At 46.1% G+C, this 22954-nt stretch overlaps 1 protein-coding gene and 1 pseudogene across 3 annotated transcripts in view; both read right to left on the bottom strand.

The window, feature by feature from the left end:
• The window catches only part of AspRS-m (aspartyl-tRNA synthetase, mitochondrial), a 160882-nt gene extending 159930 nt beyond the window's left edge, over positions 1 to 952 (bottom strand). Inside the window, exons 1-2 of one of the 3 annotated variants that reach the window (XM_055064940.2) lie at positions 589 to 952; positions 171 to 251 (exon numbers count right to left, since the gene is read on the bottom strand). In XM_055064940.2, the coding sequence (XP_054920915.2) occupies positions 171 to 251; positions 589 to 700 (193 nt within the window). In that variant the 5' untranslated portion in view covers positions 701 to 952. The remainder of the gene's footprint in view (positions 1 to 170; positions 252 to 588) is intronic. The other 2 variants (XM_050168388.3, XM_055064941.2) reach the window with 2 other exon arrangements.
• Positions 953 to 13946: 12994 nt separating this feature from the next.
• On the bottom strand, positions 13947 to 14121 carry LOC126518774 (U2 spliceosomal RNA; annotated as a pseudogene).
• Between the last annotated feature and the right edge of the window lie 8833 nt (positions 14122 to 22954).

Raw genomic sequence — 22954 nt, forward strand, 5'->3', positions numbered from 1 at the left:
AATGCCATATTCGACATTTCGCATGGTACCAACCAATGAGCCCCTCTCCAACTCTCTTTCTGGTATCTTACGAACACTGTCACACTTGACTCTCTTTGTCCCCACAGTGCCGTAAACCAGCGCACGATGAACCTAACATAAGTAAACAAACGAACAGACTGCTATCGTACCGTTGCGATTGCATGCCACTCTGCTTCTGGTTACGGCCACATCGCCACTGGTGGCCCGTGATGCAAAGTGCTGTGTGCGCGCTGGAACGAAAATGGGAGAAAACTGCACATATTTTGACTTGGCGCTTTGCGCACAAGTGAGCTAGCACACCAATAAAAAGAAAATACGGCGACACCAAAAGCGCCCACAGCAAAGCATATTCTCATTCGCAAAAATTACGCGAGATGGCATCGGATGAGATTACTAGTCTTCAATTGAAAGAAAGCACCACTGTAAATCGATAGTTCCCGGTGCGTGAACTTTCACAAACTTTAATTGTGCGGCCAATGCAGCAGTATCCGTGTAAACCTTAAACCGTGGCGGTTCAACATAGTGGCACGTCGGTATTTGCCGAAGACTGGCCTTTCGTGACAGTACCTGAACGTGTGCAATACACTGGCCTTGTAGCGCACGCACGATGGCCGCAAACTGTCCGGCATCTTCGCAACGCTAACAGAAGCAGGGCAGACTCTCGTACACACTGGAGCATGGTACAGCAGTAAACACAAAGCACGCACAATGAAGCAGCTCGCGTGGTAGCCGGTCACTGTGACGTTTGTCGAAAACTTCGCAGGGGGAGGAAAGCACGCATCATTAACGACACACTAACAAGCAGTACGGCGCGTGTTCATAAAGAATTAAGGGCGCGCCGAGACCAGAGAGCCGGCAACTGCACTCATACATGCGGGCATCAAGCAGGTTTCGCGCTCCGCCATCACTTGCTGGGTTGCCAGATGGCCCCAACAAAAGATGGCCAAACGATCTCAAAATGTAGCCCAAAACTTCATGGCCATTTCTAAAAAACTGCATATATCAACCAATAACATATTTCAATCCTACAAAAGTTCAGTGACTGCAACCTTTATCACTGCGCCCGATAAGCGACCAGCTGTGTAAAAACAATGACCACAAACCGTTCCACAAGAAATCCTTTACTGCAAACAACCTAATAGTCAATTTATACAAAATAATGTTGCTTATTCAATCAGTTATGCACAACAATCTAGGAGAGAAAGGCCTAATTTTTCAAATTAACAGAAGCTTTGCTTTTCATCATGCCAATGCCAGATCCCACAACATCTGAGGGAAGATCGTTTGTGCTTGAGTGGGATGTATTGCTTGACACTCCCCCCGCCAACGTACTGTACCCTCACTTCGTCTTTTCCAAGTTCACTGTCAACATCGAAAATTTCCCCACACCTGAGGACATTTAAGTGGATTTACATGTTTCTTCCAGCAAACTTCTCCGAGAGTTATCAAAAAAGGAATTGTGCAGTTGCTAAGCAAGTGGCAAAGAATGCAATAAATGAATATCACCATACATTTGAATAATTTGTTAAGCACGTGGGCTTATGCATGGTGATTTCCATAGCTTTGCTAATTTTTTTAGATATAACCATTAATATTTTAAAGATGCAGTATGTAAGGCAGATGGATGTCTCTAAATGTATCTAAATTATTCTCCTGGTCTTTTAACTAATTTACTAATTTGAGAGGCCCAATATTCTTACTTCTGTTTTTGCTATGCTCTAACAATGGCACACTCACACATGCAATGACAACCTACACTGCAGCATATTTGCCACATTAAGGTACACACAAAAATATTGCACGCCCTATCAAGATCCTGCCCTAACCTTCATCGCCTAAACATCTTTGATATCGCTAAATTTGATAATCTTGTGGCCAATTATGATTCGACCAAATTTTACGTAATGTTACGACGTCCACCGCTTATACGCGTTTTGTTGATGCAATCCGTTCTTTAAAAATTACCGCCCAGAAAACAATCACTGTGAAAAAAGGCAACCCCAAACTTCCATGGCTAATGTGCGTTATACTGACAGCTACTAAAGAAAAAGATGCCGGCACGCTGTAAGCGTTCCCCAAACTATACACACCTTAGAGATCTGTACAGATCGCTCCGGAACAGGGCAAATGCCATGATTCGGTCAGCAAGGCATCGGTATTATACTAAGACCTGCTAAGACCTTTTATGAAAGCAAGCACTCCCCCAAAAAGACATGGTCAGCTATTAACGAAGTATTCGGACGAAACACCAATCAAACTTTAGAAGATGTATTCGCAAAACATTTCAGCAACCTCACGTCAGCCGTTCAAGAATTTAATTACTCTTTTTCTATAGTATCTTCCCATATCTTCAGCCTTTTGCTCCAGATGCGTCTAGCGCTGTTCCTAATACTGTACGATCGGCATTCTTGCCACCGATTACTGCAGGAGACTTGCGCAGCGTCTTATTTAGCTACCACCTGGTATAGATGGTATCTCCATACATGATATTCAACGTAATTTTTCTGTGCTTGGATCCATCCTTCTCTTCATTATTAATGGGTATATGGATCCTTGCGTTATTCCCGACGATTTAAAAGTGGCTGTGGTTAAGCTGCTCTATAAGAGTGGTTCTCATAGCAAAGTAGAGAACTACAGACCGATTTCCATTCTGCCTGCAATCAGTCAAATAATTGAAAAACACCTGCTCGTAACGATGACCAATTTCCTGAATAAAAATAATGTTCTGTCACAAGCACAGTTTAGTTTCATCCAGGGAAAAAGCACTATTTCCCTACTAGAAGAATTTACGAACATTATCTCTTCAGCTTTTGATAATAACGAATTGGAATGTGCTTTTCTTTTAGATGCAAGTAAGGCTTTCGTTTCCGTTATTCACATATTACTTCTTGATAAGCTAGAAAGAATTGGCTTCAGGGGCCCATTTATAAAGTTATTGCCTAGTTATTTTAGCAATTGCTCTCAGGTGGTGCGCATAGGTGACTATTCCAGTACAAAAAATAATGTTAAAATTGGTTGTTCCCCAGGGGTCTGTTTTATCTCCACTTTTATTTAACCTGTACGTCAATCATTTGCCTCAATTTGTATCAAAATGCCGCATATTCCAGTACGACGACGACGCTGTCCTTCTGTCAACTCATGCATCATTTAATACATATGTTTATAGCCTTCAAGCAGATGCCACGTCTTTAATGGATCGGTGTACAAGTACCGAAATTCGAATTAATAGACAAAAGACTAAACTAGTTTGCTTCAAAATCCCCATAAAGAATTGATCGTCCTGTGCCATTTTTTGTTCAAGACTCTAATTGTATAAACTGCAAATGCATACCATTAGAGTTTCACCACTAAGGTAAAATATTTAGGCATCATGTTTGATTCTGATATGACATGGAACACTCATTTTACAGGTATTACCAAAAAGCTACGTACAGTATCCTGTCTTCTGTATAACTCTATAGATACCTGTTCCCGTTTTCTGTCCGGAAAGTCATTGTTCACGCACTTGTGCCCATCTATCTTAGATACGGAATTACCATATTTTATCACTGTTCATTTCCATGGCGCGCGAAATTGAATTCTATTCTGAAATCAGTTCTTCGAAATGTTGCATTCAATGAGACCATTCCCCCTAATAATATTCTATTTTCCGTTTTACAATTACCCTCATTTGAAGCATTATTTTTTCAAACTGTGGTGATAAAACATCTTTGGAACAGTGATTTCTTTTTCCGTTGATTCCTGCCAGACCACTGAGACACCATAATACGTTCACTACCCAGCAGTGTTATAACCGTTTTGGTCGATCGTTATACCAGAAAATAGTATGTTCCTAACGTTTTTAATTCTTTACCCACTGAACTGTACTCTATCTCATCAAAACGGACACTCAAACTGTAGATCAAAGCCAATTATTCTTCTGCTTAGTTGTCATTAGAGCCCGTGCTACACTCTTAGGCAAAGTTACACCCTTTGGCTTGCCCCTTCTGCCACACAACAATAATCGTTATCTACCTTGATGCGTTTCCTTTCTTTAACGCTGCGAGCCCGGTACTTTCCAGTAACGAACGGCACGCGTATTATCAGCATAGAACAGTTTACACCCTTTGGAGTGCCCCTTCTGATAACGCGCGTGCCGTTCGTTACTGGAAAGTTCGGGGCTCGCAGCGTTAAAGAAAGGAAACGCATCAAGGCAGATAACGATTATTGTTGTGTGGCAGAAGGGGCAAGCCAAAGGGTGTAACTTTGCCTAAGAGTGTACAGTTTCGATTAGTTTCGTTTGGTCTAGATTGGTGTGTATCCTTGTTTGTTTTACTTTATCTTTCTTAGCTTGCGTTTGCTCGTAGCTCACGTTTTGTTTCTAGCACTTTGCTTTTGTGTTGTAGCCTGCTTTTTCATTGTAGTTTGCTTTTGTTTTGTAAATTGCTTCAGTTTATAGCTTGCTAACCTTGCTTTATTTTTTATTTTTTTAGTACTTGTCGCTGACTGCCGGGTAGAGCCCGACAAGCCTTCATGGCTTGGGCTTACCGGTTTTTTGAATGTGCAATATTTTCATGAAATAAAGGATATTATTATTATTATTATTATTATTATTATTATTATTATTATTAATATTATTATTATTGTAAGGAGGTTTATTGGACGAGTCCAACAAACAGGCGGTAGCTCTGAACAGTAGGTCGGGAGAACAAGATGGTGGTGCTAGAGCGCCGATCTCGTGCCCTCCGCTCTTGATGATGATCGGGATGCCATTATCTTCCTTTCTTCATTAGAAATGCCCCCGTCGAGAAAGGTGGAGCCATCCTGGCGATCTAACAGGTGGGGACAAGAGGGTCGAAGTACGGCTTGAGGCGGTCTACGTGGACATCACGTCCACGTTGACGATGGTCGCCGTGCAGCGTAAGAGGTTCAATGACGTAGTTTACGGGCGAAGTACGCTCGACGACGCGGTAGGGACCATGATAATTTGGGAATAGTTTGGACTACAAGCCAGGGGCGCAGGGTGGTACAAGCAGCGACACAAGTGCTCCAGGAGCGAATGTTGCGGCAGGAGAGTGGTCATCATCGCGAGCGTTTTTCTGGCGTTGTTGGTCGGCTGTAGTAAAGCGCTTGGCTAGTTGTCGGCAATCTTCAGCGTAACGGGCGGCTTCCGACACGGGCGTGCACTCTGAGGCATCTGGTACGTATGGCAGCAACGTGTCGATAGTGTGCGTCGGCTGGCGACCGTACAGAAGGAAGAAGGGGGAATACCCGGTTGTGACTTGCGTAGCGGTGCTGTACGCGTATGTCGCAAATGGAACAACCAGGTCCCAGTTTGACTGATCAGATGCAACATGTGTCGCAAGCATGTCGCCCAGTGTGCGATTAAACCGCTCAGTGAGACCGTTCGTCTGAGGGTGGTAGGCAGTACACGTCCGATGTACAATGTTGCACTGGTGGAGAAGTGCTTGGATTACATCAGAGAGAAATACGCGGCCACGGTCGCTGAGGAGTTCACGAGGAGGACCGTGTCGAAGCACAAAACGCTGGAGGATGAAAGAGGCGACATCCTGTGCTGTCGCCGTGGGAAGAGCAGCGGTTTCGGTGTATCGTGTAAGGTGGTCGACAGCAATGATAGTCCATCGGTTTCCCGCCGTGGTCAAAGGTAAAGGTCCATAAAGGTCAATTCCAACGCGGTCGAATGGGCGGTCTGGGCACGGAAGGGGCTGTAATCAACCTGCGGCAGGATGCGGTGGTTTTTTTCATCGCTGACACTCGTGGCAGCCGCGAATGAACTTGCGGACAAAGCGAAACATTCCGCGCCAGTAGTACCTTTTGCGTAAGCGTTCATAGGTCTTGAAGACACCGCCGTGAGCACACTGCCGGTCGGAGTGAAAGGACGCGCAGATTGTAGAGCGCAGCGTTCTGGGGATAACTAGGAGCCACTTCCTACCATCTGGCGAGTAGTTGCGCCGGTACAAGAGGCCATCACGGATGCTGAAGTGCGAAGCTTGGCGTCGCAGTGTTCGAGTGGTCGAAAGGGTGGGTGCCTCGGATAAAACGTCAAGAAGCGAAGCGATCCAGGGATCGTGGCGCTGTGCAGAGGAGATGGTGGCGACGTCAAGAGCTGACAATGGGTGGTCTATAATGGATATGGACGCAGTTTCGGTGGATAGTGGTGACCGCGACAGTGCATCAGCATCGGCATGCTTGCGTCCGGAACGATATATAACGCGGATGTCAAACTCTTGAAGTCGGAGAGCCCAGCGGGCAAGGCGACCTGACGGATCCTTCAACGAAGACAACCAACATAATGCATGATGGTCCGTAACTACCTCAAACGTGCGGCCATATAAGTAAGGGCGAAACTTGGCAAGCGCCCAGACTATTGCCAAGCATTCTTTCTCGGTGACGCTATAGTTTGACTCAGCCTTGGTGAGCGTTCTGCTGGCGTATGCGATGACATACTCTGCGAACCCAGGCTTTCGTTGTGCGAGAACAGCACCGAGGCCGACACCACTGGCGTCTGTGTGCACCTCAGTTGAAGCCGTGGGATCGTAGTGGCGCAGTATAGGTGGTGACGTCAGGAGACGGCGAAGGGTGGAGAAGGCTCGGTCACACTCAGAAGACCATGACGAAAGATTGGAGGCGCTGCTTAAAAGTTGGGTCAAAAGCGCAATTATAGAGGCGAAGTTGCGCACAAACTGACGAAAGTAGGAGCATAACCCTATGAAGCTTCGTAACTGCTTTAGAGTCGTCGGTTTGGGGAAGTCGGTCACGGCACGTAGTTTAGCCGGGTCCGTAAGCACGCCGTCCTTTGACACGACGTGACCGAGAATTGTAAGTTTTCGCGCAGCAAAGCGGCACTTCTTGAGATTTAGTTGCAGCTGAGCGGTCTTCAGACACGTCAGGACATGGTTGAGGCGTTCCAGATGGGTTGCGAAATCTGGCGCAAAGACAACAATGTCGTCGAGGTAGCAGAGACACATGTGCCACTTCAAACCCCGCAGAACCGAGTCCATCATGCGCTCGAAGGTGGCAGGCGCATTGCAGAGGCCGAAGCTAGACATTGAATTCATATAGACCGTCAGGCGTGACGAAGGCTGTCTTTGAACGGTCGGCCTCTGCTAAAGGCACCTGCCAATACCCGGAACGCAAATCTAACGATGAAAAAAACTCGGCACCTTGTAGGCAATCAAGGGCATCGTCAATTCTGGGTAACGGGTACACGTCTTTTCGAGTGACCTTGTTTAGGCGCCGGTAATCCACGCAGAAGCGAATTGATCCATCCTTTTTTTTTAACGAGAACCACAGGTCATGCCCACGGACTTTGTGAAGGGCGAATAACGTCGCGTTTAAGGATATCGTCCACCTAGTCGGTAATAACTTGACGTTCCGCGGTGGAGACACGGTAAGGGCGTTGTCGCACTGGCAAGTTAAAGCCGGTGTCGATGTAGTGAACAATGGTAGAAGTTCGGCCAAGGGCATGTTGGGCAACATCGAAAGAGTCGCGGAACTGGTAGAGCAGCTGGAGAAGAGCAGAGCGTTCAAATGGTGACAGTCCGTCTGCGATCGACGAATCGAATAGGTCGGCAGCTGGTACATCAGAAGGATTAAGAGCACTGACGACGTCGAGGTCTCGTCGAGCTGAATCTTGCTGCACGGAAAAAATTTGACCGATACCAATGGTTTGCACGCATCCAAGGGATTCACCTTTAAGCAGTTTGATGGGATACGGAAGAGGATTTGTGAGGCAGAGAGCGCTTGTTCCATTCGAAATAGAGAGGGTCGAATAAGGCAGAAGAAGTGGCTTCCGACTTAGAAGGAGGCGTGATGGTTCAAAGAATTCAGCTTCATCACATATGCTGTTAACAGCTTGCCATAGTTTGCCAGATTCACACAGCGCAGGCAGGCGGTGCACATTCGAAACCATTTGACCCGTCGAGCGGCTCCATTTGCACCATTTGGTTCCATGCCAATTGGCCCAATTGGTTCTATTCCAACTGCACCATGTGACCCAATTGGCAACAACCAATTGGTTCTATGCCAACTGCACCATTTGATCCAAATGGTATACAACCAATTGGCCCAATTGTTCTAAGTGGCCCAATTGGGTACGAATACAAAAATGGGACCAATTGGAAACAAGTGGAAATCTTCCAATTGGGTCAAATTGTTTTTTTCAACTGGGTTGCAGAACACTGGGAGCAAAACAGCTGCTGTCGGCGGAATTTCGGTATCTTCTGTTACGACTAGTTTGTGTGCGGCTTGATGAGCGGGGTTGTAGGACTGGTCACACAACGGGAAGAGCTCAAGTTCAGATCTGGCACAATCAATAACGGCGTGATTATACGATAAAAAGTCCCAGTCAAGTATGATGTCGTGCGAGCAGGATGAAAGGACGATAAACTCAACAATGTAGTGCTCTTTAGCGATAAGTCGAGCAGTGCAGGCAGCTATAGGCCGAACAGGGTCTCCATTCGCTGTACGTAAGGGCATCATCTCAAGAGGCGTGGTCACCTTCCGAAGCTTGAGGCAAAGTGTGGCGTCTATAATAGAAATGGCAGCACCGGTATCGACAAGAGCATATGCACGGGTGCCTTCTACAAAAACTTCGAAGGGCACAACGTCTTCCTCCAGGATGGGGGACAGGAATCCCAACCAAGCATTTGACCCTGGTCGTCCACCACTGGCTGCATCGAAGACAAGGGACCGCACTGGCCCTTCCACTGTCGCCCTTGAATCTTCCGACAGCTCAACGGTTGAAGAAATGGAATCGGACAACGATTTCACACTTGCCGTGGGTCGCCGTTTGAAGAGAAAACTCAGGAGGACATCAACAGACAGTGAATCGTTGCCCAGGCAGGACACTGGTAAGCAATCATTCACTGTTGCTTACGTCCCTACCACAGCTACCGACGATCTGAATACCTTGAACAGGCAGAGCTTAACAGAGTACTTTGAGCGAATTGCGCCAGGCCAAGTCAGCGAGATCAGAATTAACGCACGGAGGAACATCCTTTCGGTTGACGTGAACAACAAGTCAATTCTGGATACGCTAAAGGTTGCCATACTACTAGGAAACTTCCCAGTGCGCTCCTTCTTTGCGTATGGAAAAGGAACCTCGACTGGCGTTATTTCTGACGTGGACAAAGAAATCGCAGACACTGACCTCCAGAGGCTTTTGAATTCCACCGCACCAATAGTGCAGATTCCCGGTGTATTAAAATAGTCTTTAAAATTTGACTCTGAAACATTACCTGACTACGTAAAAGTAGGATACGCAAGACACCGTGTGCGCCCTTACGTGCCAAAACTGGTGCAGTGTCGGAAGTGTTTCAAAATAGGACACGTAAGCGCAGCTTGCAAGGACGGCGTAACATGCCAACGGTGTGGAGGGGCCCATAAAAATGATAGCTGCGATGCTACTGCCCTGAAATGTCCTAATTGCGCCGGTCCACATGAAGCGACATCAAAAGACTGCCAGAAAATCAAGGACGAAATGTCAGTGCTTCGAAAGATGGTGCGGGACAACTCCACTCACAGACAGGCTGCTACATCGATACGCCGCCGCAGACGTCGGTCGCGACACAGACGACAGCAAGACAAGAGTACTTCCCGTACAGATGGACCATCGGCGGCATGGCAAACTCCTCGCTTGCCAAGTTTGCTTCTGCGATCAAATGCGGGCCCGACGTACCTTCTTCGGCATCAGCACGTGGAACACATGCGCTGCATAAAACGACGCTTCCGCCGACCGACTCTGACATTGACTGACCGTCGCTCCCACCCAAACAAACAGGCTTAAATGCGTCGGGTGATGTGTCTGCAAAGGTGGTTGGGAATGATAAGACAGAAAATGAAAATGTACGAAGTATGCTGAAACACCTGATAACTACGATGCGTTCACTTCTCTGCGGACTACAGACGCCGGTTGCTAAGACCGCGGTACATGTTCTAGATGCTTTGGAACCGCTCCTCGCGGCTCTACAATAAGGCATCATGGCGCTCTCTTTTGAAAACCAATTACGAAGATCTGCAATAATGCAGTAGAATGTCAGAGGCCTACGAGGCCGCCTCGCAGACTTTCGGCAATGGATGTTCAAATACCAGTTTCCCGTGGCTGTAATATGTGAACCAAACATGACGCCTTTACTATGCGTATCTGGGTATGTGCCACTGTGGTCAAGGAATGATCACAATTTAAGCAAAGTGCTCACTTTTGTTCGTCGGAATTTAACGTGCCTTCGTAAAGACATTCCTGCACACGCTTCCAACGAGTACGTTTGTATAACGCTGAAGTACAAGCGGCGCACACTCTCAGTAATTGGCGGGTATATACCCCCAACATCGAGCATAGACTGTTCATATTTGCTGTCCATACTGAAAGCTTGTCCGGGTCCCCACATAGTCATCGGTGACTTTAATGCCCACCATCCCACGTGGGGCTCTGCTTCGACGAACGCCCGCGGTAGAGACTTGGCTGACTTCATGCTTAGTCAAGGCTTGATGGTGATCAATGATGGCTCGCCAACATACCTTCGAGGCTCTTACTACAGCAGTTGTCTTGACATTACGTTTGTTTCAAAAAGCCTGCTGTCTGCTACACGATGGTGTACTGATCTCGACACCCATGGAAGTGACCATCTACCAACATATGTTCAGTTGAAATGGTTACATCCCCCAGCTCCGCACACTGTGCGTTCTATCGATTGGCCAACATTTCGAGAATCTGTGACCACCGCATGTCAAGCCATCCAAGCACCATCCAATATTGAAGATGTCATCGCGGCAACTTTACGTGACACAACAAAACACCTCAGCGCACCTTCACCTAGATCACCTATTGATGACCAGTACGAGCGACTTCGCGCGATACGGCGTCGAGCAGAACGGAAATACAGAAGGACCAAATCACCATTAGACGTCACTGCATCACGCCGGGCTAAGCGTCATGTCCTGCGCCACCTTGACAAGCTTGACAAACAAGGCTGGATATCATTCTGTGGCTCTCTGGATCCGAGAAAACCTCTCTTTAGAATTTGGAAAATTGTACGAAGCCTTCGCTCGCCTCCACAACAGCTTCACCCGTTCAGCGCAGTGGCCATACAGCAAGGCCGGCGTGAAGTTGAGGTCGCCGATGACTTCTGCAAATTACTCGTGAGCTCCTCAAACGATATACCTACCCATTCACGACTGACTTTCCCGTCATCTAGTGATCACCGTCTGGACGCGCCTTTTACTATGCACGAGCTCGACGCTGCGATATCTTCTTCCCGCTGGTCAACTTGTCCAGGACCAGACAGAATTACATACTCCGCGATTTGTCATCTTGGAGTAGAAGCTCGAGAAATTCTCCTGGCGCTCTACAACTCTACGTGGGACACAGCAACTGTGCCTAATCACTGGAAGTGCAGTCGTCTTGTGGCTTTGCTAAAACCTGGGAAATGCCCACATGATCTCTCACATTATCGGCCAATAGCCTTGGCAAGCTGTGTCGGTAAAGTGATGGAGCGGATGGTACTGAGCAGACTGGAATGGCTACTCGAGAAAAGTGGTGGACTTCCTGATTTCATCAATGGATTCAGAAGAGGCCGATCATCCATTGACGGTGTGATCGACCTAGTACCTTTTGTTCAACAGGAAAAGAGACGCTGTCGTCTGGTGTGCGCAATATTTCTGGATATCAAAAGTGCCTACGACAACGTCTTCCACCATTCGATTCTTCAGGCGCTAGAGGATATTGGTGTTGGTGGCCGGATGTATGCATGGCTGCAGAGTTACCTCAGTGGCCGCACCATCTTTATGTCCACTTCGGATGGCGAGACTGATAGACATGACGTTCGCAGGGGTGTTCCGCAGGGTGGTGTCCTTAGCCCAATATTGTTCAATATCATACTGGTGGGCCTTGCAGACGAGCTACCTGAAACAGCGCGTATCAGTACGTACGCGGATGATATCTGTATTTGGTCATCTGGGGTCACGCGTCCACAAGTGCGTGCAAGGCTCCAACGTGCGGCTACCATAACGGCGAAGTACTTGCGCCGTAGAGGCCTGCAACTCTCAGCAACTAAGTGTGCAGTCATGGCATTCACGCGCAAATCAATGTCACATTATCCAATCGTTGTCGACGGAACGGCGCTCCCTTTAGTCACCCACCAGAGATATCTTGGCGTGATAATAGACCGCAGCCTTTCTTGGACCAAACAAGTTACTGCGCTTAGGGCTAAACTGACCAATTTCATACACGTTCTTCGTGTAATATCAGGACTGAGATGGGGCCCCTCTGAGTGAAGTTTGCTCCAAGTGTACCAGGCACTTTTTGTGGGCTACATACGCTACAGCATGCCCGTGTTATCTAACATGCATGGGTCATCTTGTATACGCACGCTGGAGAGCCTTCAGGCACAAGCATTACGGATATGTCTTGGCTTGCCACGCTGCACGTCAACTAAGGGCACAATAGCGGAAGCACGGGCTTGTCCTATCGACATATACAGGTCTTGTGAACCTGTGCGAACCTATCTTCACCTGCTAACCAGACACTCACACTGTCAACACTTCCAAGCACCAACCTTGACTGTGCTTTTTCTAAAGCTATTGCATGTCACGCAAGCATTGTACCTGCAAGATTCCAGGCCACCGACATCCCCGCGACACCTCCATGGACATTGCCAAGACCACTAGTGAGGCTTCAGATACCCGGAACTATGAAGAAATCTCACGGTTCCTCCATTGGCTTGAAGCAGCTCACCCTGTCCCATATATTTATATCATATAGTGGGACTGTACAAGTATATACCGATGGTTCGGTCACGCCATCTGCCACAACGGCCGCATTTGTCATCCCACAACTTGGAATTACTCAATGATTTCGATTAGACCACAAATCGACATCTACGGCTGCGGAACTTGCGGGAATACGGGAGGCTGTCCGTTTTATGAGAACGCAGCCATCCCATAAATGGACGATATTGTGCGATGCCAAATCAGCGCTACAGGCGCTAAAATACTTTTTAAAGAAAAGACCATACTATCTGCTCGTGCTGGAAATCGTCGAACTTCATCACAGTGCCGAGTTAAGTGGCCACGTGATCACCTTTCAATGGGTGCCTAGCCATTGTGGTGTTTTTGGTAATGAACTCGCTGACAGTGAGGCAAGATCGGCCTCTTCTTCCTCTGATGAAGTACGGATTGCCTACTCGCGACCTGACACCAACTCCATGATCAAGGCACTCATGCAGGACCTTACAAAGGCTTACAGAGCCCACTCTGATAACATTCACAGACGTCTACATATGATTGACCCAGACGGTAAATTCTGTTTGCACCCGAAGCTTACACGGAGCAAAACATGATTGCTACACAGGATTCGGCTCGGCGTTGCTTTCACCCGTCGCTACGCACACCTCATCGGCCAATCGAACAGCCCTGATTGTGTACACTGCCAGATGCCCGAAACACTGCAACACGTACTGTGCGACTGCCCAGCATATATGCTGGAGCGAAGGACGTTAGACAGTTTCCTAGCCAGCGTTGGCAGACAACTACTGTCGGTGGAAGCTATCCATGGCCCATGGCCTGACACTGCAATTTCAATGCGTGCAACAAAAGTATTGTTGAAGTTCCTGCAGGACACCAAGCTCGACGAGCGGCTCTAACGAGGCAACTGTCTCATGTACATAAGCACTCACCACTTCTCTTATCATCATCCATCCCAATACTTTCACTCCCCTTCCCTCTTCCCCAGTGCAGAGTAGCAGACTAGAGCGCACTAGCTCAGGTCGACCTCTCTGTCTTTCCTATCAATAAATTCTATTCATTCATTCATATTCATTCGACAATATTCGACGGCAAAGTTGGAGGACTTGAGCATTTCGACAGCGCAGTTCTTGCCTCACGAACTGCGGGGAGTAGTTTCCCTCATTTTCAGGGGCTGGTCGACGACGCATTACATTATTATTATTATTATTATCATTATTATTATTATTATTGGTGAAGCAGGCTTCAAGCACTCCGGCAACTGGCAAAACTAAGTTTAATATCTTTGGTCCAAATAGAACCCATATCAGATATTAAGCTGATAAGAACAGATACTACACTTTGACCCACGTTGGCCATGTCTACGTTTGCACCACCCTCCCTTTGTCGGCATTCCAAGTCTACGAAATGTAGCTAGTGAGTTCGCAAGGCATATATTCTTGGGAACAAATTCTGAGGATGGCACCGGTTTTGAGATATGCGACATCGAACTTGCTGTAAAAATGCACTTTTGTTCCTTTTACTTCTTATAAAAACTGTTTTATGCATTGCAGCGCAAAAGTAACTGGAATACCAATGCATTTCATTGGACACTTGAAAACTCATATCTCGAAACTGGGCTAGTCCTGATAATTTGCTTCAAGTGAATACGCGTTGCAATTTCACTGGCTACAATTTGCCAATTGAAATAGGTACCATAAAGTAATTAACTATAAGTTAATTATTACAATAAAGTTAATTATTCAATTAGGTATTTTTATTGCTTGCAGAAGTAATGCCCACCTTATCAAGTAGTTTAGATCAAAGGTTAGAATTGTGTTATCGGTCACAGGCAATTAAAAAGAAATTGGAATATGAACCTGGTAACGTTTAACGCTAGAACGTTATCTAGTGAGGCGAGTCTAGCAGTGCTATTGGAGGAATTAGAGGGCAGTAAATGGGATATAATAGGGCTCAGTGAAGTTAGGAGGCCAAGAGAAGCATATACAGTGCTAAAAAGCGGGCACGTCCTGTGCTACCGGGGCTTAGCAGAGAGACGAGAACTAGGAGTCGGATTCCTGATTAATAAGAACATAGCTGGTAACATACAGGAATTCTATAGCAATAACGAGAGGGTGGCATGTCTTGTTGTGAAACTTAATAAGAGGTACAAAATGAAGGTTGTACAGGTCTACGCCCCTACATCTAGTCATGATGACCAGGAAGTCGAAAGCTTCTATGAAGACGTGGAATCGGCGATGGGTAAAGTCAAAACAAAATACAGTATACTGACGGGCGATTTCAATGCCAGGGTAGGCAAGAAGCAGGCCGGAGACAAGTCAGTGGGGGAATATGGCATAGGCTCTAGGAATAGCAGAGGAGAGTTATTAGTAGAGTTTGCAGAACAGAATAATATGCGGATAATGAATACCTTTTTCTGCAAGCGGGTTGGCCGAAAGTGGACGTGGAGGAGCCCGAATGGTGAGACTAGAAATGAAATCGACTTCATACTCAGCGCGAACCCTGGCATCATACAAGATGTAGACGTGCTCGGCAAGGTGCGCTGCAGTGACCATAGGATGGTAAGAACTCGAATTAGCCTTGACTTGAGGAGGGAACGGAAGAAACTGGTACATAAGAAGCCAATCAATGAGTTAGCGGTAAGAGGGAAACTAGAGGAATTCCGGATCAAGCTACAGAACAGGTATTCGGCTTTAACCCAGGAAGAGGACCATAGTGTTGAAGCAATGAACGACAATCTTATGGGCATCATTAAGGAGTGCGCAATAGAAGTCGGTGGTAACGCCGTTAAACAGGAAACCAGTAAGCTATCGCAGGAGACGAAAGATCTGATCAAGAAACGCCAATGTATGAAAGCCTCTAACCCTACAGCTAGAATAGAACTGGCAGAACTTTCTAAGTTAATCAACAAGCGTAAGACAGCGGACATAAGGAACTATAATATGGATAGAATTGAACAGGCTCTCAGGAACGGAGGAAGCCTAAAAGCAGTGAAGAAGAAACTAGGAATAGGCAAGAATCAGATGTGTGCGTTAAGAGACAAAGCCGGCAATATCGTTACTAATATGGATGAGATAGTTCAAGTGGCTGAAGAGTTCTATAGAGATTTATGCAGTACCAGTAACACCCACGACGATAAGGTGAGAGAGAATAGGCTAGAGGAACTTGAAATCCCACAAGTAACACCGGAAGAAGTAAAGAACGCCTTGGGAGCTATGCAAAGGGGGAAGGCAGCTGGGGAGGATCAGGTAACAGCAGATTTGTTGAAGGATGGTGGGAACACTGTCCTAGAAAGATTGGCCGCCCTATATACACAATGCCTCATGGCCTCTAACGTGCCGGAATCTTGGAAGAACGCTAACATAATCCTAATCCATAAGAAAGGGGGCACCAAAGACTTGAAAAATTATAGACCGATCAGCTTACTGTCCGTTGCCTACAAAGTATTTACTAAGGTAATCGCAAATAGAATCAGGAATACCTTGGACTTCTGTCAACCAAAGGACCAGGCAGGATTCCGTAAAGGCTACTCAACAATAGACCATATTCACACTATCAATCAGGTGATAGAGAAATGTGCGGAATATAACCAACCCTTATATATAGCCTTCATTGATTACGAAAAAGCATTTGATTCAGTCGAAACATCAGCAGTCATTCACTACGGAATCAGGGTGTAGATGAGCCATATGTAAAGATACTGGAAGATATCCATAGTGGTTCCACAGCCACCATAGTCCTCCATAAAGAAAGCAACAAAATCCGATTAAAGAAAGGCATCGGGCAGGGAGATACAATCTCTCCAATGCTATTCACAGCGTGTTTACAGGAGGTATTCAGAGACCTGGATTGGGAAGAATTGGGGATAAGAGTTAATGGAGAATACCTTAGTAACTTGCAATTCGCTGATGATATTGCCTTGCTTAGTAACTCAAGGGACCAATTGCAATGCATGCTCACTGACCTGGAGAGGCAAAGCAGAAGGGTGGGTCTAAGAATTATTCTGCGGAAAACTAAAGTAATGTTTAACAGTCTCGGAAGAGAACAGCAGTTTACGATAGGTAGCGAGGCACTGGAAGTGGTAAGGGAATACATCTACTTAGGGCAGGTAGTGACCGTGGATCCGGAGCATGAGACTGAAATAATCAGAAGAATAAGAATGGGCTGGGGTGCGTTTGGCAGGCATTATCAGATCATGAACAGCAGGTTGCCATTATCCCTCAAGAGGAAAGTGTATAACAGCTGTGTCTTACCCGTACTCACCTACGGGGCAGAAACCTGGAGGCTTACGAAAAGGGTTCTGCTGAAATTGAGGACGACGCAGCGAGCTATGGAAAGAAGAATGATAGGTGTAACGTTAAGGGATAAGAAAAGAGCAGATTGGGTGAGGGAACAAACGCGGGTAAATGACATCTTAGTTGAAATCAAGAAAAAGAAATGGGCATGGGCCGGACATGTAATGAGGAGGGAAGATAACCGATGGTCATTAAGGGTTACGGACTGGATTCCAAGGGAAGGGAAGCGTAGTAGGGGGCGGCAGAAAGTTAGGTGGGCGGATGACATTAAGACGTTTGCAGGGAAAACATGGCCACAATTAGTGCATGACCGGGGTAGTTAGAAAAGTATGGGAGAGGCCTTTGCCCTGCAGTGGGCGTAACTAGGCTGATGATGATGTGCAGCTAAAAAAAGAACTCCCTGTATACGTAGTGTTAAGTTTTAAATTAAATTATGGGGTTTTACGTGCCAAAACCACTTTCTGATTATGAGGCACGCCGTAGTGGAGGACTCCGGAAATTTTGACTACCTGGGGTTCTTTAACGTGTAGATAAATCTAAGTACACGGGTGTTCTCACATTCCGTCCCCATCGAAATGCGGCCGCCGTGGCCGGGATTCGATCCCGCGACCTCGTGCTCAGCAGCCAAACACCATAGCCACTGAGCAACCACGGCGGGTTAGTGTTAAGTTTTCTAGAATATGCACACGTTGACGCACACACTCACATCTTTTGTGTTTTTGCTATGTCTGTTTCACGTTATGAGAAATGGGGGATTCGAGTCACCTTACAATTTTGCAGGCCAAGCTACATAGCAACAGTGGACATCAGAATTTGTGGAATAATTGCCAATTGGCTAAATAATTATCAAAGTTTTGCAAGGACTTCCAGTTAATATTGTTATCTGCTGACGAAAAATGGTGTAATAAAAACTGCTCATTCCAAGAGCAATGTATTTTGTTTCAAATTTTGAGCTTACTTCAAGAAAGTAGTGTGTTTAATAAGGCACAGAAGTTCTAGGTATGGTATTCCTCAAGTACCAAACGGCTTCAAATCTGTGCTTTCATGTTAACATGCCTCCTAACATAACTGCTTAAATTTAGTTATCAATCACTTAACTTAGTTAGATAGCACAACTTCTGATGTCGGCCACTCCTATTAAGGTTGGTTAGCAAAAATGATTTTGTCTGTAATCCCCCAATTTTAATAGTAATCGGAGAGACTTGTAACAACCACAAAGTACACACGCAGGTACACACATTAGTAACAAGAAATGCATAGTGCATTTGCTCACAATGTTACTAACAGCCCGCATTTAATGAGCTAGTGTTATAATCGTAGTGAAGGTCTACACATTGAAGTAAATGAAACAGCGCAAAAGACTGGACATATAGTGTAAACAACAGGCACAGTGCTGTTATATGCACAATATGGCTGGTCTATTCACTGTTCGATTCCCTTCAGCATGCACTAACCAACCCTACGAAGCTTCATGCTTCATCCTGACCAGACGGGCTTCCGTCGAATCCTCGACTTCACTAACCAGCCCAGCTCAGCACACTGGTAAAGTGTGCACTGATTACCAGCCACAATTTTTTTACTTTGCATTGCATGCAAAGTGGTCCATCACTTAATCTGTGAATTGTAAGAAGTGCTGCCTCACTAATCCACTGATGCGTTACCCAGAAGGCATGTTCTGGCCATCATCTTTACTTCATTGCTGAATGGAAAATGTTACCATCCAAAGCGTACACTTCCATTTCTATCTCAATAACAGAGTAGAGCTGAACTAGTCTATCAGAATATTGCAAGAGATGCTTCAAAGCAGGTGATGAGACATCCCCCAACTGACAAACAGTACTATCAGCACAAGCGCTTTCGAGTAGAGAAGAACAATGACAAACTTTCGAGAGCACAGAACGCAAATGTATGGGACACCATTAGGGCTGATAAAATTTAAGATTTATTTTTTAATCTGCATTTTGTCGACGCTATACAGCAGGCACAGTACTAAACTCCAAGTCAAAAGTTGTCAGATAATAATTTTCCATGAAAATTATATTCCTAGTGGGAGCACCAAGATATGACAGTAGGGATCGAGGCATATAGATATGCCTAGTCGAAAACCTGTTACTGTTGTAATGGGATGGACAGGTGTACATATTGAGAAGGAAGCTATCTTCTTATTAAAAACAGTCGTGGGACATAGGCAGAGCCCATTTGTGGCTCAAATTGATAATACAAAGCATATTTCACCTCTTTCACTGACTTTGCAGTAAGAAGGTGACCGACTGCTTTGCATAGTGCGCAAGTTGCTTGCTTGCACCAACGACAGTGGCAAGCGCAGTCATGTAACGCTAAGCTAGGGTTCATGAAGCTGTGTTGCCCTCCGCGTATCTCGGAACACCTCTACTACACCGTTTTCCTTGCATGGGTGCTTTCGCGTCGCCAACGGGGTGGGCGTTTGCTGCGCATAGTGCTGCGCATACGCCATGGCGGATAGTAAGGTTGGTTAGCTGCCTTGGAAGACATCGAAGCCAAGTGGGTCGGCATCGGTCTTGGAGGCATCGATGGAAGGATGCGCGTATGTTGGTGGGGGCTTAGGGGCTAGAGGGTCTGTATACGCAGTACCAGTCATGGACGCCAACTCCTCTTTGACAACGTCACGTAAAATGGTACTGGAGGAGTGCGAAAGAATATGACCTGCCGAGAAGCCAAGAGATTGCAGCTCTTCTCGTATGATTTCACGGACCATTGCGCGCATAGAGGGATCGGCGGTGGGGTTGGCTTCAGGGGTGTCCGGCGGCAATCGTACAGATCCGGGTTCGTCAAGGCTTTGGCACGTAGGTAGAATATCAGCAACGGTTGCTGGGTCCTTGATGGCCAACGCATTGAAGGCGATAGTCCCCATGCCTTTGTGTATGTGGCGTACTCTGTCTCATTCTGTCATGGACGCGTTCACACGGCGACAATGAGCGAGGACATCCTCTATATACAATGTATAGAACTTGCTGTAGGACTTGAGTAGGACTTGAGCTGTTGCTTGCGAGTGTCGAGTGCCTTCTTCGTGAGGGCGGAACGAACCACCGGAGTATCAAAAACTTGTCGGAGCTGCTGTTTGAAAGTACTCAGTCGGTGAAGTCGATCTCGTGGTTGAAAAACCAAATCTTCGCTACACCCGTGAGATAGAAGGAAACGTGGCGTAGCTTTAGCGCCCCGTCTCAACGGTTAGCAGAACTTACCAGGTCGTAGCTGTCAAGCCAATCCTCCACATCTTCACCGCGAAGGCCAGCTAACAGATGGAGATCGCGCTGCGGCCCTCTGACGATCCAAGATGGCCGGAAAGGCTGCGGCAGCCGGAGCCAAGATTTTAGATGTAGAAGTGCCAGATGCGTGGTACTGCGGCATGCTGGCAGACAGCTGGCAGAACGGGCGACCTGAGCGAAGCTCCAGAAGGTACAGCGGGCGTGTAGAGGACGGGGGACCGAGGAGCAACCATGTGTGACGTAACAGTAAGCACGACCTTTAATACGCCCCGAAGACATTGCGCAACGATCACATTCAAGGCCCAGATCAATCTCAAGACGAGTCGCCCAAAGTGATCAAGATTATATATCAAATGGAGAGGTAGCTCTACGTTGACGCGAACACAAATCACGGCGAATAATGGAGAAACTAGCACGACTGTTTATTAATGCTTCCACTTGTACTACTCCTACTAAAATAGAAAGCATACTATGCGGAAGCGCTGGAGGAATTTGTGTCGTGAAATGCAGCTCTCTCTCTCTCTCTCTGTGTATATATATATATATATATATATATATATATATATATATATATATATATATATACAAACCAGTTTCTATAACCAGGATTTCTATATCCAGTAACATTCTGTACCATATATTCAAGCAGTCTTGGTCATTGGGACAGCTGCCCAAATGACTGGAAAATGGCCAAAATCATACCCATATTTAAAACTGGGAATAAAAACTCCCCGGAAAATTACCGTCAAATTTCATTGACTTGCATTTGCTGTAAGATGCTCGAACATATAATTGATTCTCATATTTATAATCACCTAGAGTCCAATAATTTCTTTTTTCGCCATCCACATGGTTTCAGGAAAGGATTATCATGTGAGACATAGTCACTCGAATTCACGACTGACCTGCACCTTAACCTGAACAAAAACCAGCAGACCGATTGCATTTTCCTTGACTTTTCCAAAGCATTTGATCGTGTAGTTCATTGTCGCCTTATTGCAAAATTAACTGCACTTCGAATTTACTCCTTCACTCTAACATGGCTTCGTAATTTTCTTTTGAATCGTCAACAGTTCACAGTAGTTAATAATATTGCTTCGTCTCCTACTTACGTTACTTATGGTGTGCCTCAGGGCAGCGTTTTGGGCCCTTTACTCTTCCTAATTTACACAAATGATTTGCCATTTAATGTTTTTTTCTCGCTTACGTATTTTCGCTGACGACTGCATTATTTACAGATCAATTAACAGTACTGACGACCACCTGGCCCTTCAAAGTTATCTTAGCCTAATCTATAATTGGTGTAACACCTGGTTAATGGCTTTAAATGTATCAAAATGTCAGGTAATTTCTTTTAGTCGTAAGCGTGACAACTCACATTTTTTATACAACGTCAATAATAAAGAATTGTTGCATACAGTATCATATAAATATTTGGGTGTTCACCTAACCGAAAACCTCTCCTAGACAGACCACATTGCAGCCGTTTGCGCAAAAGCTTCAAGGACATTAGGTTACCTACGTCGTAATCTGGGTAATTCACCTTCCAACATCCGCAAATTGGCCTATCAGACATTTGTTCGTCTACAGCTCGAGTTTGCATCATCCACTTGGTCCCCACATCCTACATACTTAATCGACATGCTTGAATCAGTCCAGAACCAAGCTGCTCGTTTCATTGCTCGTTTCATTGCTCGTTCACAGTTCCGTCGCCACTTGGCAGTGGCGATGGAACTGTGAACGTCGTGTTAATTTATCTGCTGCTGTACAGGCTCACGTGCATTCATTCACCGGTGACACCCAAGCGGCCCAAGCTTGGACGCAAGATTGGCGTGGAACAAGCTGCGCCTGCGTGCTGTCGGGCGCCTGCGTGCTACTACTGCCTCATACCACGTGACAAGCTACAGTCTACAAGAGGAGCATTCCCGTCAGCGGCTGCTTCACTTGGCAGTGGCGACGGAACTGTGAACGTCGTGTTAATTTATCTGCTTCTGTACAGGTCAGTGTTTAGGCGAATTGCATTTCTTCTAGCGAATTTTTCTGTTCAGTGTTCCGCCGCTGCTGCCAAGTTGTCAGTGCTATTCTGTGTGTTGCCGCATCTGTTTGTCATTTCCATACCTCGGTTTCAAAAGTCAGTAACTGATTTGTTATGGCAAAAATCAAAGAGGAAGTAAAGATGGAATGCCTGAAAGTTAAGGAAGAAATACAGCAGGAACTTAAAATGTTCCGCGAGACTGTAGAAAGAGATTTCAGAAATGATATACGAGAATTGAAAACAGAGCAAAGAAACATGACGAAAAGTATCGACTATGCTCATGACACAATCGCGGACTTAAAGAAAAAACTGGACGAAGCTGTCGCCAAAAACGTCCAGCTCGAAACTGTAAATGCCACTCTGCGCCAAGAAAACGCGGCCCTAAAAAACTATTTGAATGATCTAGAGCATCGAGTAACTAGCAGTGAGCAGTACTCTAGGAATGTGAATTTGGAGCTACAGGATGTCATTAAGAAGGAAAACGAATGTGTCGATGACCTGCTGTGCAAACTTGGTGCAGCCATCGGTGAGCCGATTGCTAGAGGTGACATGGAAGCATGTCACCGCGTACCAAGTAGAATAGAGAACAAAAGCCACATTGTTGTTCAGTTCAAGTC

Source organism: Dermacentor andersoni, chromosome 1 (genome assembly GCF_023375885.2).
Source record: "Dermacentor andersoni chromosome 1, qqDerAnde1_hic_scaffold, whole genome shotgun sequence".
NCBI lineage: Eukaryota > Metazoa > Arthropoda > Arachnida > Ixodida > Ixodidae > Dermacentor > Dermacentor andersoni.